At 41.6% G+C, this 17,480-nt stretch overlaps 1 protein-coding gene across 3 annotated transcripts in view; it reads left to right on the forward strand.

Annotated features, from left to right (window-relative positions):
• The window catches only part of LOC130177231 (neuropilin-2-like), a 96,369-nt gene that overhangs the window by 48,917 nt on the left and 29,972 nt on the right, over positions 1 to 17,480 (forward strand). For all 3 annotated transcript variants that reach the window (XM_056388750.1, XM_056388748.1, XM_056388751.1), the window contains exons 8-11: positions 2,913 to 3,057; positions 6,939 to 7,114; positions 7,624 to 7,797; positions 9,179 to 9,323. In XM_056388750.1, the coding sequence (XP_056244725.1) occupies positions 2,913 to 3,057; positions 6,939 to 7,114; positions 7,624 to 7,797; positions 9,179 to 9,323 (640 nt within the window). The remainder of the gene's footprint in view (positions 1 to 2,912; positions 3,058 to 6,938; positions 7,115 to 7,623; positions 7,798 to 9,178; positions 9,324 to 17,480) is intronic.

The raw sequence follows: 17,480 nt of genomic DNA on the forward strand, positions 1-17,480 counted from the left end.
ACACACACACACGCACACGCACAGTTTAAGGCCTCTGGGTTGCTACATCTCCTCTTACATCTTGTCACTATGGATTCTCACCACAGAGCCAGAGCCTGGAGGGGGCAGGGGGATGGCTTTCATCTGTTGTAACAGAAACAAAAATAGATTTGGTAATAAATGTGCACAAACCTTAGGTTATGCCTAATTTGGCTGATTATTGCCAGGTTATCAATCTAATACATTATTATTTGTTTAAACTCACAGGTTGACGTTATTGTGACACTGCTCACTGTGATCCACCTCCTGACACAGAAACAAATGAGAAGTTACACAAGTAATCACTCCAGCATGGGTTAATGAGCCCGAGCAGGAAGGTTTAAAAAACTCAGTTCAAGTCGCACAGCAGGGTAAAATATGCACCATGTAGAAAAAAGCATATTTAAATTTTAAGTGAGGTCAGCTTAGCATTGATTCAGAATATTTAAGAGATCATTTTTTGACTGTCTTTAGAAAGAAAATCTTTGTCAGACAGCGAGGGGCAACTTAAGTTTACTGAAGAGATTATGAAGCAGCTGTTTTAACAGTGAGACAGTGCATCAAGCAGCAGCTTGAATAGAGCTGCAAGTCTGTTTGTTGACCCTGAACAAAGCTGGTAATAAAGAAAAAATAGATTCATGTCCATGGATAATTTGTATACAGTTCTCAGAAGTCCTTCTCACATACACACACACACACACACACACACACACACACACACACACACACACACACACACACACATTCTCCATTGCCAATTTAAAAGCTGGTAAAGGACAACAACAAGGTTAGACACAAAAACACACACGCATACAAAATAATCTAAAGACTCTACAGTGTACACTCTTATGTACACATACACTACATAAAAGAAGGTACAACAAATTATATGTGTGTGTTAGTGTGTGCGCGTGTGTGTGTGTGCATGTGTGTACATGTGCTGAAGAAATATTTCAGTGCACACCAAGGGAAATCAGAAAGCACCCGCCAGCCCCCAAATCCTAAGAGTGAGACTTCATAATTACACTTTTACACACACACACACACACACACACACACACACGCGCACACACACACACACACACTTGTAATTACAGTCTGCTGCCACAATCCAATTAAGTCTTTTGGGGCCTTTGGGCATTTTTCCATCATTTAACTGGTCACAGTTTCTGGTATTAAGGCCACTGTGAGGGCATGAGTTCACTGGGTCTGACTTTGTGTTGTACACCCAGTGGGTCATGGGTTCAATTCCCTGCTGGGCCTGTAGCCTGCTCCTGTTCCTGCAAGTCAGAAACCACCTTCATCCATATTCTGTCACCCCTGACAGGTCCTGCAGTTTAATGGATTGAGAACAAGAGGAAAGAAGTGAATTTACACACACACACACACACACCTAAAACAAAGCTAACATCTATAAATGACTACCCAAGCAAGTAATTGCAAGGCCTTTGGCTCTGTTGAATGAGGTTTACTGCTCTCTGTAATAAACACACTATGTTGTGTTTTCAGTGCTGATGTAACATAATAGAAAGAGTATTAGAGACACAGAGGGAAAACAGCCTTTGAGGTTCTGTAATGAAACAACAGGATGGATTTTTTTTTTCTCTTAAATTTATAGCAGTATCATCATGGCAGCGAGACAGAAAGACAGACAGAGAGAGAGGGAAAGAGATGTCTTGGAGAAAGACAAGAAGGAGGGAAGAAAGTGAAATGAAAGGGGGAAGAGCAGAAGCCCAGCTGTGTTTTCCTGTGGTGAGCCCAACAGAGATGACACTGACTGATAGACACAGATATAAAGTCTTGGTGTCAAGAGACAAAAAGAGTTCTTCTGGCCATAGGCGCTGGCATTCAATTTCCTTTCATCTGTATTTTTGTGTGTTTTCAGAGGAAATCATTTTGTGTGAGCACATGCTGGGGAGTGTAGGATCTCGGAGGGCAACGTGCAAGGCGGTGGAAAGACATAGTGTGTGTGTGTGTGTGTGTGTGTGTGTGTCAGAGACAGTTGTGTCTGGAAACAGCATGTGTGAATACAGTGTTGTGTGTGTTGTGTTTTGGGGTGACTGTGTTTTTCTTTGCTGTCTGTGCGTGAAGAAGTAAAGATGTTTTCCTTTCTGTGTGCGTTTTGTGTGTGTGTCTGTTTGTCTGTGTGTGTCGTTAAGTCAAGAGGACGTGAGAGGAGGATGGTCTGGGAAGAGGATGCTCTCCCACATACTTGCACTCTTGATTTATTGCACACTTCATGCCCTCACACTGTGTGTGTGTGTGTGTGTGTGTGTGTGTGTGTGTGTGTGTGTGTATAAGAAAACCTCATTCCTTCCTTTATGAACAGACAGTATATTCAGAGTGTGTGTTTATGTATGTACATGCATACAGGAGAAAGTCTCGTGTTAAATTATGCTGTCCCGAGTCAGTTTAACCACTGAAACATTAATATGTGTTGCTATGGATACCAGCTGTTTGATAGTCTTTATCTTGTGCTCTGATAGTGTTGTTTATGTTACTCCTCCTAAAATCACAAGCTGTTGTTTTTTCATTTCCGTATATGCACAGGTTAAACAAACACTGTGTGAGTAAGTCAGCTCAAGACTGCTTGGTAGCTGTTTACCCCTATGTCATGTCTTTATGCTAAGCTAGGCTAACCTCATTTTGACTCCGGCTCCATATTTAACCTGCAGACCTGAGACTGATACCAGCAGAACAGAATGCTAATGATACACGACCCAGTGGCATCAGGCTTTGTCCTTTGTCTCGCTGACCTCGAGGATGTGTGCCCAATCTCCTGAGCTGTCATGAGATGCCCTTAAGAGGACCCTGAACCTGAGCTCCTGTGTCACAGCTCACTCTCCCTCTGCCCTTCCTCTACATTAAATGTCCCATCTTCTCTCTCTCTATAGGTTTTTCATGCCAACGCTGACGCCACAGATGTGGTTCTCAATCGGATCCCACAGCCGGTGCTGGCCCGCTTCGTCCGGATCAGACCTCAGACCTGGAAGAACGGCATTGCACTGCGGTTCGAGCTTTACGGCTGTCAGATTACAGGTAAGAACGATGACGAGAAGTTTCTTTTTCTGTAGAGTTTCTTAAAATTTTTTGTCAGTCTCCCCGTGGGAATCACTCTTGTGAAAACACAGTAGTCGCCTTGCCAAGTTTTATACCAGTGATGTATTGGCTTTTACAGCGGGTCAGAAGGTGGGTCAGAGCAAAAATAACTCTTTTAGAAAACATTTCCTGGAGAAGAACAGGCAAATGCGAAAGGATCGTTTTCTCTCTCTTCATTTAAATAATCTCATGATAAATAATTCAGTAATTTGTCCATCCATCAATCCATCCAGTGCTTCTATTCATACTTCTCTCCCTTTCACAGGCGCACATCACACCCACTCTCATGTGCACTCACACTCTTGCCCTTTCATATACATATCCTCCCTCTCTGTCTCCCACTCACACACCGCACACTAAAACACACACAAAAAGAAACACTCTCGGTCCTAATAGAATAATACTAGAGTGTGATGTGTGGGTGATAACATCAGAGAGTAACAGGCTCTCAGCTTTCATCTGCAGCCCTGGCAAACAAACACGATTTCAACCAGCATAATCAGCTCAATGCTATAAATAGATAAAACTTAATTAGACTGTGTGTGTGTGTGTGTGTGTGTGTGTGTGTGTGTGTTCTAGAGATGGTAAAAGAGAGAGAGTCTCAATCCATTTCAGCGTGTCTGTGTGTGTGTGTGTGTGTGTGTCCCAGCTACACCGTATCATTATTAGGTTAGGGCCTCTCTCTGCTGCCATCGTAGTGGCCATTGAGAGGGACAGATATGCTCTTATCTAGGATGGCTATTTCAGCACCCACACAAATCACAATCACACCAAAACAATATGAATCTGTGTGTGTGTGTGTGTGTGTGTGAGTGTATGTGAGAGAGAGAGAGAGAGAGAGCAAGCGAAAGAGTTGTGGACGTGACATATATCAGGTAAATTTGCTTGTGTTCTTTTCCACAAAGTGCCCATTTTTTACCCTATTTTAACACCTGAAATTGCATTATATATCACCCTACCTTTCTCACCACTCTCAGCACTGAGAAGCCGTTCGACACATCTTTCGGCCATTTCTGTTTCCCCCGGATATTGCCCATGTCTGCCACCCTGGAATGTCAGCAATCCATCATGCGGCTGACTTTTTATGCAAAAATCGTGACCGTTTTCAGACGAGTTTGTCTTTTGTGGAAGAGGATGAAGGAGTTTGTTGCTTTAGAGCTAAACAAACCGCTGTGCCGCACTTTCAGTAAAATATGTCTATAAATTGCAGAGGAAAAACTTGCTAACCAAACATACCTGCTAACAGCCATGCAGTATCTTTTCTCTTTCTTTTCCCTGCGCATAGACATATTGACAAGCACGCCCATGAACACACTGCCAGGGGGAATGTGATAATGCCCTAGACAGGCCTATAAAGGCAGACATAAAGCAGTCAGTCAGTGACATGTCATTAACTTAAATCACACTTTTATGTCTCTCGCTCTACTCCTTTCTCTCTTTCTGCCTATCCCTCTTCAATGTTGCCCTGTTTTTTCTCTTTCCTCTCATTCTGCTTTTCCCTCTGTCCTTACCTTGCCTTTGCTGACAGCTTTCATTCCCACTTTTCTCTCGCCCTCTCTCATTTTCTCTCCATCCCTTCCCTTAAATCTTCCCTGCCCCTGCCTCATTCAACTCTCCCTTCGTCCATCCCTCCTTCTCTCCTACCTTAATCTCATTTTATTTCAGCCCCGCAGCAGCTATCAATCATTTATTTTTAGGGCCTTTATCATTTTTTTTTCTCACCAGGCTTGTGTGGTGTGTGTGTGTGAGTGTGGTGTGCATTTGTAAAACCATTTGTGTGTATGTGTGTATTGGCCAGGTGGAGCATCGGTGGTGTACTTTACAGCTTTTGTGTGACCCCGTGCGTGCGTGCGTGCGTGGGCTTAACATCAAGAGCATGCGTGTGAAGAAGTGTGTTTCAACATGTGTGAGAGACCTTGACTCTGCAACTACTATATGCTGGTGACTGAATTGCTTTGTGCAAGTGTGTGTGTGTGTGTATATATATATATATATATATATATATATATATATATATAAATGTGTGTGTGAGGAAGAGAGAGCTTTAAGGGCTCTCCTGCTGGTGTGTGATATCTGGCTATTTCTGTTACTGTGATCTCCAGAGATGATATTCCCATCGACTCCCACTGCCCTCCTGCATTAAAACGCGTGCTGCTGGAGTTCAGTCGCTGCTGAAACAGAAATAAAAAAAAAAAAAAAAAACATCAAATAAACAACATAATAATAGAGTTTTCTTCTGGCTAATCAGTTTCCAGGTCTGTTACAGAGCTTGAGGGAACTCATCTAGCATGGGCTGTAGCTGTTGCTGTTTATTGTTGATTCATTATTTACCATAGTGAGGCGCGGTTGCAAACGTCACAACATTAAACTTTCATCTCCACGAAGCCCAGTAGAATGTCACCATCAATCACCGTCACCCTTCACTGTCAATCTGCTCTCCCTTCCTCTCTCTCTCTCCATCTCTCTCTCTTCGCTCGCATCTCTCGTTATCTTTCACACCCTTTCTATTCACATGCTCTCTTTTCAGTTCATCTTTCTGTTTGACCTTTTGTCTGTCTCTTTATCTCCTCCTTGTCCTTTAACTCCTCCTCCTGCACCTTTTATCTTGCCCCTTCCTCTTCTCTTTATTTATCCTTCTGTTTCCCTCCCTAACATATTCTGCTTTCATCTTTTCTTTAATCCCATTATGTTTTCTCTTCATTTCCAAATAGAAGTGGTCACTTTTGTGGGTTCCCTGTGTTTAGTTTTTTTGTCATTATTTATGGCGATACCATATTCTGCAGCTTGTTAGACTAAAGCACATTTGTCAGTGTAATAAACAGCATCCCTTTGATCTGCAACATGCTTTCATTTAGTTCGTCTGTTTGGGAGTTCTCTGGCTCAATTCCCTATGAAGAATCCCCTTTGGTAGCTCGGTTTAAAGTTATGCATCAACTTTGCAGCGGTAGGAAGGAAGAATAATGAAATGGGTGGATGGAAAGCAGCTCAGAAGGGCTGCGGAGTCTTAACACACTAGTTGTTGTTTTAACAATTCATGTTGAAGCCACACAAGAGTCTTGCTCCGAGATGAGATCAAATGGTTGCACCAAATTATTCCTGACCTGAAAGTCACATTCATTCGTGAAGATCTTTTAGCAACGCAGCAATCTCATCTAGCCAGAAAATCCAATAGCCTCTAAAGAATAATGATAAACGGCATGTTACTTTCAAATTACTTTACATTTCCAGCACTCCAAACTGTTTTTCACTTGAATATCTACCTTCTTGGCAGCCTCTAATTTCATTTCACATTTTCTTGAGGAATAAAATCCATCACAGTAAACATCTGCTTAATTTTTATGTCAATTTTATATTATTTCTGTGCGGCGCTGCAGTTGAAACTTGCGAGTCCATTAACAAGTCTTTGTTGTTGGTTTATTCAATAAAGATCTAACATGAATCTTTTTAATGCAAAAAATGACCAAATTTGTATGAGTCTTTTCACAGCAATTAGGCTTTCATATTGTTTGTCCTGTGCTTTTGGTTATTGGACATTTTTGGCAGCTGACTATTAAATCTTTGATGCTGTAGAGATCTTTGAAACATTAAGAGAGAGGAGCGCAAAGTTTTGTTTTCTAAACAGTCTCTTCTTGAAACTGCATCACTATGCAATGATAATATTACTTAAGAAAATGCATCAACCTTCATTCCCATCGTGGACTGATTTTAACACGCCAGCAAAATGAACAGAAATCACCTTCCCACCTGTATTTGAAATCAAACAGTTTATGTAATGATTAATATAAAGTATCCTTATTCCCTTTTCTCTGTCTCCTGTTTAGATGCTCCCTGCTCAGAGCTGCAGGGCATGTTGTCTGGGCTGCTGCCTGACTCCCAGATCTCTGCATCCTCCATGAGGGACATCCACGGCTCCATGGGGGCGGCCAGGCTGGTGGCCAGTCGGTCAGGCTGGTTTCCCAACCCAACGCAACCCATAGCGGGAGAGGAGTGGCTACAGGTATGTCAGTGTAACTTTTACAAGTGTTCTTCTTTTTTAACAGAACAATATTATGTTCTACAGAACTAGTCCCTTGTTCCCAATTGCAAAAGACACGCTGAAAGTAAGGGGCTACAGGTGAGGTTCACTTTACTGCATCAGACAGTAAATGTTATGAGTTGGTGGCCTCAGCAAACAAAAGGTGTAGCAGAGGATATTAGAGGAATAAACCATGTGAACATGAAGGAGACAAGATTAAGAAAATGAATCGATATTATACAAAAGCAAAAGATCTCAATGCTGCAAACTGCAAAACAACAAAGTGCGTCACACTCTCACATCCCGTTCAGGAAGTAATGTAGAAATGCAAACAAGAAGCTGGATGTGGAGCCTGAGAACTTTTCAAGAGTTCTCTAACCGAAGACCAGCTGATTGATCATATGCTAGGGAAAGCCACAGTAGGCGGGAGATGTGGAAAGTGGCTTCTGTGGTGCAGACAGCGAGCTAACATTAGTAATTCTGTGTTGCAGGTGGACCTCGGCGTGCCCAAGATGGTGCGTGGTATTATTACCCAGGGTGCAAGAGGGCTGGAGGGCAGCACCAGCGCTGAGAACAGAGCGTTTGTCAGGAAGTACAAACTGGCGCACAGCTTAACCGGCAAAGAGTGGACCTACATCACCGACAGCAAGACGGGCTTTGCTAAGGTGAAGGAGGGGAATACACATACACACACACACACACACACACACACACACACACACACACAAACACATACACACACATAATCATTCTGTCTGACACATACATATGTACTGTCTTCTCTCTGATTGTCACTGTCAGTTCTTCCTGATTTGTAGTTTTATTTATAGCTGTCTTTCAACTAAATCCCTCTTCACTCTCCTTCTCTTTCCCTCCCTCTTTGCGTCTGTCTCTTTCTCTCTCGGCCTCGTCATTTTCAGCACACAAAAAAAAAGAAAAAGAAAAAAGCCATTTTATTACAGCCTCAGCTCTGATAATAATTCAATTTAATCACCTCACTCCTCATTCTCCCTGCCTCTGTCTTTGCTTCTCTGTAAGTCCTTTGTACTCTCCCTCTCTGCCTTCCTCTGTCTCTCTATCCCCTCGTTCACTCATCGTCTATTTGTCTCTCATGGGTGTTAATTAAAAATGTCTTTCCTGCATCACCACCCAACACTGCTGGCAATCTAACGCACTATGAGACAGGGCACTTTAAACTCCGTTCTCTTTTCTGAGAATCAGTCTTAAAACCCTTTAATAGTACTACTGAGTGCCTGGCTTTTCTCCTGATGCTAAAACCCTGTTCTCTCTCATCTGTCTGTCTTTTTAAATGAGCATCCTGGGAAATTCATCATACGTTTTTAAAATTCCAAGAATGGAGGAGACAGAAGATACAATTCAATTAATGAAACCAATATTACAACTTTCACAGCCCACATTTTTTTTTTCGACAGCATTAGTGTAGTCAAGTCGGTTTGCAGCTCGTAATAAATCTTTCTGCCGGAGGGTTCCGCAAGCCGCCTCAAAAAATTATATGAAAATCAAAGGAAACACACCCTCTGTTGTTATTTTTATGGCACGTCACACTGTGCTGGGAAACAATGCTGATTAGGAATGTTATATGACTCTGGAAAGACAAGGTTACCATTTTCCTATTGTTTTAAGTGTTGTGGCAATGAAATGACAAAATTTGAGTACCTCTGCTGTTTGCACGTTTCTCCATTGCTTCAGAAAGCTCACCCACTGTGTATCGGTATCAGTGTGCACATTCTGACATTTGACATGAGTCAAAGCTTGTCACTCCATCTTTTGTACCCCTGAAAACCCCTACTTTAAATAAGCAGCTGTCATCCGGCAACAGAAATTGGCCATTAGATAGATTTTCCTGTTGAGTGCATGAACTGAACTCAGGAATGTCAAAATTGGCAGGAAAATATCCTTAACACCAGGGGAGAAATGTTTTATCCTTACTTCATTACTCGTTGTGAACACAGGAAAACTCTCTCTAACAATGCTCTAAACGCTTCTAACATCCCTATCAACTTGCCTTTGCTTCCCTCCTCTTAGATTTTCGAGGGGAACAGCCACTACGACACTCCAGAGGTGCGGAGGTTCGACGAGATAGTGGCCCAGTACATCAGAGTCTTTCCGGAGAGGTGGTCGCCCGCTGGGATTGGCATGAGGATGGAGGTCCTCGGCTGTGACCTGCCTGGTAAGAACACACTCGATAACAGAAGGCTACACACACTTCTAGGCAGAAATATAGACACGCAACATAGAAATCCACTTGCACACAGATGAACTTACAACTCTGAGCTTGCAGGAGTGTGCGCTTGTGCACGTGCAAAGAAATGCAACCAGATAAACAGACTAGTCAGACTAACACAGTGTCAGTGCCCTCCTTTTGTGTATGAGCCACTCATAAAATACCACACACACTGTGATCAAGCATGATCTTGTCCAAATCATACATAGTATATCATCATAACTATTATTATACTGCTGCATATTTAAGTATATTACATAATCCATAAACACAGTTACCAAAAAAACATTACTGACTTGAAATGTACTGTGTAAATCACAATATTAATGTCTTTGTGAAGTTTTATAAGAGTGTGTTTCAGTGCATGTTTAGTTGTGTGTTTGTCAGTATTTAAATTATGTGTGTGTGTGCATGTGTGTGTGTGTGCGCACACTTTTGTATTTTAATCTGCCATTGTTTATAGCTTTGTGTCTCTGCCTCTGTATTTGGAGTGTGTATATAGTGTATACAGTATGTACTGTATACACTATAAACTCATGTGCATAGTGTGGGTGAAGCGGTGGGTGACGTTAATCATCTTGCTCTATAGGAGATTTTGCAACATGTCTGGATGGGGATTAACATGTCTAGGTCATGGGAATTTTACTAATAGTGGCCAGCTGTGTAGTTGTTCTGTATTGTGTTCACAGCCTGTTATGTTCATAACATATAGCTGGTGTGTAGTGGAAGATTATGTGCAGTACACGGTCTGCTTAACTTTGGTTTTCACGACCAATCCATTTTCTGTTAAAGATGAAAAAACATCTTTTCTTTTTCAACTCTTCCATATATTTCTCTACTGAAGGACTGGAATAAACAGTTGTTTATAAAGTGTGATAATTTAGTGTAAGTGGCGATTAATGCAAAGTAGTAGTCTATAGGTGTCTGTATTTAGCTTTGTAAGTACCATTTAGTACAATATGTCACTGATGTATGCAGTTTATTTGCCGTGGCAAGCAAATTACTCTCAGCTGCACAATAATTTCAGTAATACAACAGACCTTAGTCCAAAGGTCTTTACTTATTACTTAACCTTAGTAATAATTATGTGCTACATAAATTCACCAGCAAATAAAGTATAGACAATGGACACCCTGTCACTGAGGTTGTCATATTAATAATTTATATCCTACAGTATGTAATGAAAAAGTCAGAGCCCAAATACAGTCTCAATAACAGTTATTATATTTACATCTAAAAAACTGTATATTTAGATTCAACCATATCTTTATATATTAGTTACAAATGGCCTGTTTAAAAATGCTGCTTTCATGGCCAACTTCCTCTCCTCTCTTCTCTTCTCCTCTCCTCTCCTCTCCTCTCTTTTTCTCTCCTCTCCTCTCTTCTCCTCTCCTCTCCTCTCCTCTTCATGTGGCATCACATCTTATAGCTGTAGTCAGGTTGTGACGTTTTACAGGTGAAGACAAGAACAGGAAATGACACGTACATTTCCCAGTGGACTTGAAGTGGGCTGTTGGCTGCAACTGATGGCGTGTGTGTGTGTGTGTGTGTGTGTGTGTGTGTGTGTGTGTGTGTGTGTGTGTGTGTGTGTGTGTGTGTGTGTGTGTGTGTGTGTGTGTGTGTGTGTGTGTGTGTGCGTGCGTGTGTGTGTGCGCGCGTGCGCATGCGTGTGTGTGTGAGAGAGACAGAGGGCCTGAAGGAAACGATACATCCTAGATGTGTCAGGACTAGCCAGGGAACTGGTGATGATGGGGAGAGAAGGGACCTCCCCTGCTGTTAACACAGGGTTTAACAGGTTACCATGGATACATCAGACATCAAATTCAGGCATAATACAGATTTACAGTCTGGCTCAGGGAGAGATTTTAGTTTGAAGAACAAGTAATTACTTGTGAGAAAACGTGGAGTATTCTCTATAATAATACATCTAACAAAAAGGTAGTGGCAGTGGAAAACTGAAACTACTAGTGTTTTGTTTTTTTTGTAACACCTTTCACCCACTATCGTTCATTGTAGATTTATGGTTTTACATGATTAAAAAGATAGCAGAACTACTGCATTATTTTGTAGCCCATTTACTTCTTTCTACATATATTTCAAAGTTTTTTTTTCTCATTACACTTTGTGGTTTCAAACTTAGCTCAAATTTTATGTCTCCCAGTTAATGACATCCTTAATGAGAGGACATGAAAGTGGCATGATTAGAGGATATTTTTCCTCTTGGAAACTTCTTTTTTTTTTTTTTTAATTATGACTTTCAGGTGACTGGCAATAAGCAGAATCTAAATTATCAGGGCACTGATGTGAAACCCTCAGGCACACTATAGTAAGAGTGACCTTGACTGTTGTATACCAAGACTGCCAACAAATTATTTCCCTTTAATGGAGATAAATGTTTTATAATATTTCCAATCCTGCTGGCTGCAACCTATGTGATTGCACCAGCAGTGTTTTTTTTTTCTGTCCAAACACATTGCTTGTTATTGCACATAATAACATCATGAACACCCTATCTGCAGCCATCATCTCCATGATCACAGTACGGATCAACCTCTTGGCTACTGGAGTTGCTTTGATTGTCTGCTCGTCTGGCTGTCTGCGTCTGCATGCCAGATGTTTGCCCTCTGGATGTAATCCGTGCATTAGACATGATAACAGTTCATTCCCACTTCACATGATCACTACAGCAACCGCTGCTGCTACCATCCTAAATACCTAAACACCACACACAAAGATAATTCTACATCTTGGTGGCTCAGAGCAAGTTGATTTAGTTGAATTTCTGGTTTTTAATTGTCTCCACACGATGTTGGGTGACGTTAGGATAATAACACAGGAAAACGCATGAACTCACCATGCTATGCAGGCACAATCATTTTGCCGGTGCTATAAAAACGAAAAGAGAGAAAAGAGCATCTAACCAAAGACAAGACAAAACACACTTTGTTTCTCTTCTTGCTTGTGTGTTTATTGTGCGCGTGTGTGTGTGTGTGTGTGTGTGTGTAGTGAGTGTTGAAGTTGTAAAGGAAGATAAAATATTTAATAGAGTGCATCAGCCTCAGTCCACTGAACACGGCTGTTTACACATAAGCACACAAAGTCGCACACACACATGTAACTCTAGTGAACCTCTCCTGTGAGTTCGGACACACAAACGCATAGACGCACACAGACGGGAAGAAAAGACACAAAGTCGTACAGGAAAAGACTAAACGCCGCCTTTCCATCTCCGTTCAAATGAAATCCTTTGAGGTTGATTTTCCTTCCTCCACCTAATACTTTCCTTTCCTCTGAACAGGTGGCATTAAAAACAGTTCAAGCCCCGATTTCTTTTTTCCACCAAGCATTATATCACATTAAAAGGGGCGGCCTGTATCTCCTATAAAATCTGAACTGTGGGAGTTCCATGTTTCCCTCAGTGTATACAGTCGAGCCGCAGCCCCGCCTTGTCTCCTTCAGCTGCTCGGGAACTGAAGGAGTGAATTGATTAACTGATGAATAAATAAGAGGGGACATCATCAGTGTGAGGCAATCACATGTTCACTGACACGCTCACAAGCATATACACACACAAGAGGCCGGGTCTGCAGTGGATGCAGCAATCAGAGTGGCCCTTCTATTATTCAGTGGTTGGTTTGCAGACCTCTATTCTTCCTCTCTCTTTTTTTTTTTTCTATGTGGACCCTGGAAAGAACATAAACCTCTACTGGTGAGGTCACTGTTGCATTTTATTGAGCGTATGACTATTGGAATTACAGTATGAGAAAACCAGCTTGTATCCAAGTTTACCTCCTGTCAGCTGTCCGTCATAAATAAACCTGGACCATTTGAAATATAATATAAGTCACGTCAATATTTAGTCTTCAACAATCATAACTATAAGGAGACAAGCATCCTCTCATTCATAGTCTCCGAAAACAGTGTCTCTGTATTTATGTGTAAGCTCCTTCAGGCTAAATTATTCATCATTTAAAAGTAGAGAAAAAGACAATACGATGTGATGTCAGTCAGAAACCTCATATCCTCCAAACATCAGCTTTAGCAAACTCACACAGACTTTGCTTTTCCATTACTGGCCCTGTATTGTTTTCATACTTTACAATGAAGCATACTGACCTGGCCTCGGGGCTGCAAAACAATTTCCTCACATGGGAGAGACAATCTCAGCACCCAATTACAATGAAGAAATCCAAAATTACGGATCCAGGGTTCTTAGGGGGGCACACAATAATGTAGTTTAGCATCTCATTATTGCGCCAAACCCTCGGTGCGAAAACAGAAACAAAAGCCAGAATATTATTGCAGGACTCATTCTAATCATTCACGCTAGCTATGGAGGCAACATGTAATTTAGGTCTTGTAACCTATTGGATTTGAACAGAGAGCTGCCAAGCTGCCAGATTTGTTCATGTTTTAAATGACTGAGCTATCAGGACATCTGCTATGCTCTCATCTCTTTCACTCCACACCTAGTTGTTGGCAGGGAGGCACATATGTACACACACACAGACACACACACACACACACACACACCACCTGTTTGGCATAACGACAAAGGTTTGTTATTAGTTTTGTAAATACACGCTTAGTTTCTCATCTCTATTGAAAACTATAATGTTATGGGTGGGGTGCTTGAGGAGCATAGAGCTACTGAGAGAGAGAGAGAGAGAGAGAGAGAGAGAGAGAGAGAGAAAGCAGCTTTGTGTCTGGAGTCTTTTCATTCATCTGCTGTTGCTCTTTGAATCAGATCTTCCCTTGTCATGAAATCTCAGACACTGCCAAACAAACCCCTTACCACTGTGGTCCAACAAAACCACAATGATTAACCCAGTAAGGGCACTGCAGCTGGTAGACTATAACACTCAGGGCTGGTGGCTTGTTTCTGCGGCACGTGAAGCTGGGCCAGTTATGGCAAACAGGTTGGCCCCATGTCTGACCGTGTGTCAGTTTGAATCTCTGAAATATCTCAACAAAGAATCTTTGAGCAAAGAAAAAAACAATGGCCAGTCCAAGAAAAGACAAGATTGCATGTGAATTTTTATGAATGTGAAGCAGCGTGCTGTTGGAAAAAAATACTGGGTCAAATCGTCCTGTAGGGAGTCTAAATAAAGGTTAGAAAATAACAGGAAGTTTATGACTAACATTGTAATAAATAGTAGTGAATGAACTGTATCTGGCATTCGCACGTTGATGATGTTGGACATGGGAAAACACACAAACACACTCAAACACATCCATAGTTACAGCGGCACCCCGGAGGGAACGTTGTTTAGAGTTCTAGAACATTCTAGAGGTGTTCTGCTGTTCCAGGTTTCCAGCCAGTCGTTCAGGTTTAGCCAATTGTGTGTGTGTGTGTGTGTGTGTGTGTGTGTGTGTGTGTGTGTGTGTGTGTGTGTGTGTGTGTGTGTGTGTGTGTCCAACATTGCTGATCGCTTTCACATGTGAGCCGTGGCTTCAGTCCAGACCCTTTCATGTGATTGGTGGGATGTGTCCTTAGTTACACCCACTCATATCTCTCCGCTGCTCCTCCTCCTCCTGCCCCCCCCTACCCCACCCCCCTCCCCTGAGATCAGTGTGATTATATAAACACATTTACCAACAATGACAACTACCAGTTTGCCAAATAGTAATGACACTTATTAGATGCACTTTATTAGAAGCATTTTACTCTTAGAAATTATATATCCAAGCGTCCTGGCAAATAGTTTATTCTTAGTAGTTTTAATAGTATTCAAACAGCATGCAATGGGTAGATGCATAGTATTATCAAGTCATTATTAATAATAATTTCAGCCAAAGTCTTTTAAAACTAGGTCACGTAAAATAAACCATAATAAGTAGCTGGGTTTGCTTTAATGAGAAGTTAAGAGTTAAGTTTACAAAAAGCTGATTCCTTTGTTTTATTTCATAAAGTTACAGACATGACCCTGCTGGTGTCGGCAGGGAGCTAGAGCCTGCAGATGTTTGTGGCTTCAGCAGAACCTACTCCATCTCCACCCCTTCTTTGACTCCCTTCCCATTAGAAGAATGCAATCACTCCTGTGTCCTGCCAGTGCTACTGTAACAACCCCTCAATCCCCCCCCACCTCCACCCCCACCCCCACCCTCTCCACAACCCCTCTCTTAACCATGCAACATTTTCAAACTGCTTTTAAAAATCTTGGTTCCTGAAGAGATAACTGTTCAGCGTTTTTACAGGACACCAGTAGCATGTTCCAGTGTGGCTGATGAGCCAGAGCACTGGGGCGCCTGACTGACAAAATAAATCACTTGCTCACCACTGCAGAGGGGTTCAATCCTCGATTGCACTGCTCCTCGCTCCGCCGTACGTTTCAACAAACACAGCAGGGCCTGGAAATCAAGCACACACCCAAAGAAGTTAGTCAGCTATTCTAAACCATATATAATCATGTTCGTTTCACTTCAGGAGGACATTCAAGTTTATCTTCTCCTCCTCCTCCTCCTCCTCGAGATATCACACATTGAAACACTTAGCACTGGGCACAGGTTCATTGTGGGTGCTTGTGTTCTTCCAATATAAATATTTAGGTTTGGCTCACCATGTTTTTGCAGTGTTTTCCAGTATGCCTGCTGCTGTTTTTCTCTCTTTCCTCATCCATCCATCCATCCATCCATCCATCCATCCACCCATGAGTCTTTCACTGTAATATACCAACAGCAGACAATAACTATCTATCTTATTGATATTTTCTGATACTCATGAATGTCCGTGATGTTTGAAACCACAGTGAAAAATGAGCCTATATTTTCAGTGATGTTCAGAAAAACACTGTCAAAGTACCTGCAATTTAATATGGCCAAAAAAGCACTGATTGGACCTTGGAAGTTGTTAAAACCATATCCTTGTTAACAGATTACTGCTCGGTGATCTTGGAAGCTGCGTCTCTCTTCTCCTGAGAATTTAATGGCATACTTGCTTAATGGTTTTTGCCACACTTAAATTCATTTCCTTTGTAGCTGACTATGGTTCACTGATGTAGTTAGCCATTCATTGCCAGCAGCTTCTTTTTATCATCTCAGTTGTTGTCGCACTTAGCTTGACACTTAAGGCTATAATTACAATCACATACCTTGTGGTGCTTTGTTGCACAATGGGCTAATGAGCAATTCACTGTCAGTAGTTTTCCTGACATAAAGAGCATCTTCGCTTATCGTGTCTCAGCTGTTTAGCTCATGGCTCTGCCTTTTAGCCACGCTCTATTATGGGTGGCTTTTTAACCACAGTCATGTGCTTAGTCTTATACCACCAATACATTTTACTGGATTACAGAAAACTCTCCTTCACTGTCTACTAGACATTAAAACTTGTGGTCCAGTGCAGCACTTACCATAAAACCAGCTATTATTGGTAGCTCGCTGTACAATGGGCTAATTAAGCATGTAGTCTGGAAAGGGTTTCCTGCTGCAAAGAATTCATTTTCCCACCCACTCATCTTCAGAAGAGGGAGTCATAATTAGTCTAGCATTTTAAGCTAGATACAAATCAAACCTGCACTTTTGGTTTTTTAAGTACAGTTGTCTGATTTGCCATTCAGGTCACAGGCATGATTTTCATCCAAAAACACTCATGTTTTCCACCATTACTTCTCATTTGATGTCATACTTAAACATTTGACAGCCCCATTCTTGGTAGTTCAATGACTAAAATCAGTTTTACTTACTAGTTTCCAAGTTTCCTTTCTCAAACAACGCAGCTAGTCTTTTGATTCATAGCATACAGTTTTAGTAATGTACAAACATGCACCATTTGTTATTTCCCATATTTGGATGCAGTTTTTGGCAAGTGTATGTAGCTATTTGCCATATTGTACTGTAAATAGCTGTTGAATACACTTTCACGTGCAAGTGAGCAACGTTTAAGTTAATAAGATAAAATGTCTTTTTAACAGTAAATTGTACTTACAGTGAAGACATACCAGCAGCAGACCAGTTAGCCTGTGTTGTCAGATATCAGTGGAGGTCCCTGTTACAGTAAAGAGGATATTTACCCAGCTACACACACAAGCAGAGTCCGCCATCTAGTCTGTCAGTCAATCACATAGTCATTAAGTAAAAGACCCCACACACACACACACACACACA

Source organism: Seriola aureovittata, chromosome 11 (assembly GCF_021018895.1).
Source record: "Seriola aureovittata isolate HTS-2021-v1 ecotype China chromosome 11, ASM2101889v1, whole genome shotgun sequence".
Taxonomy (NCBI): domain Eukaryota; kingdom Metazoa; phylum Chordata; class Actinopteri; order Carangiformes; family Carangidae; genus Seriola; species Seriola aureovittata.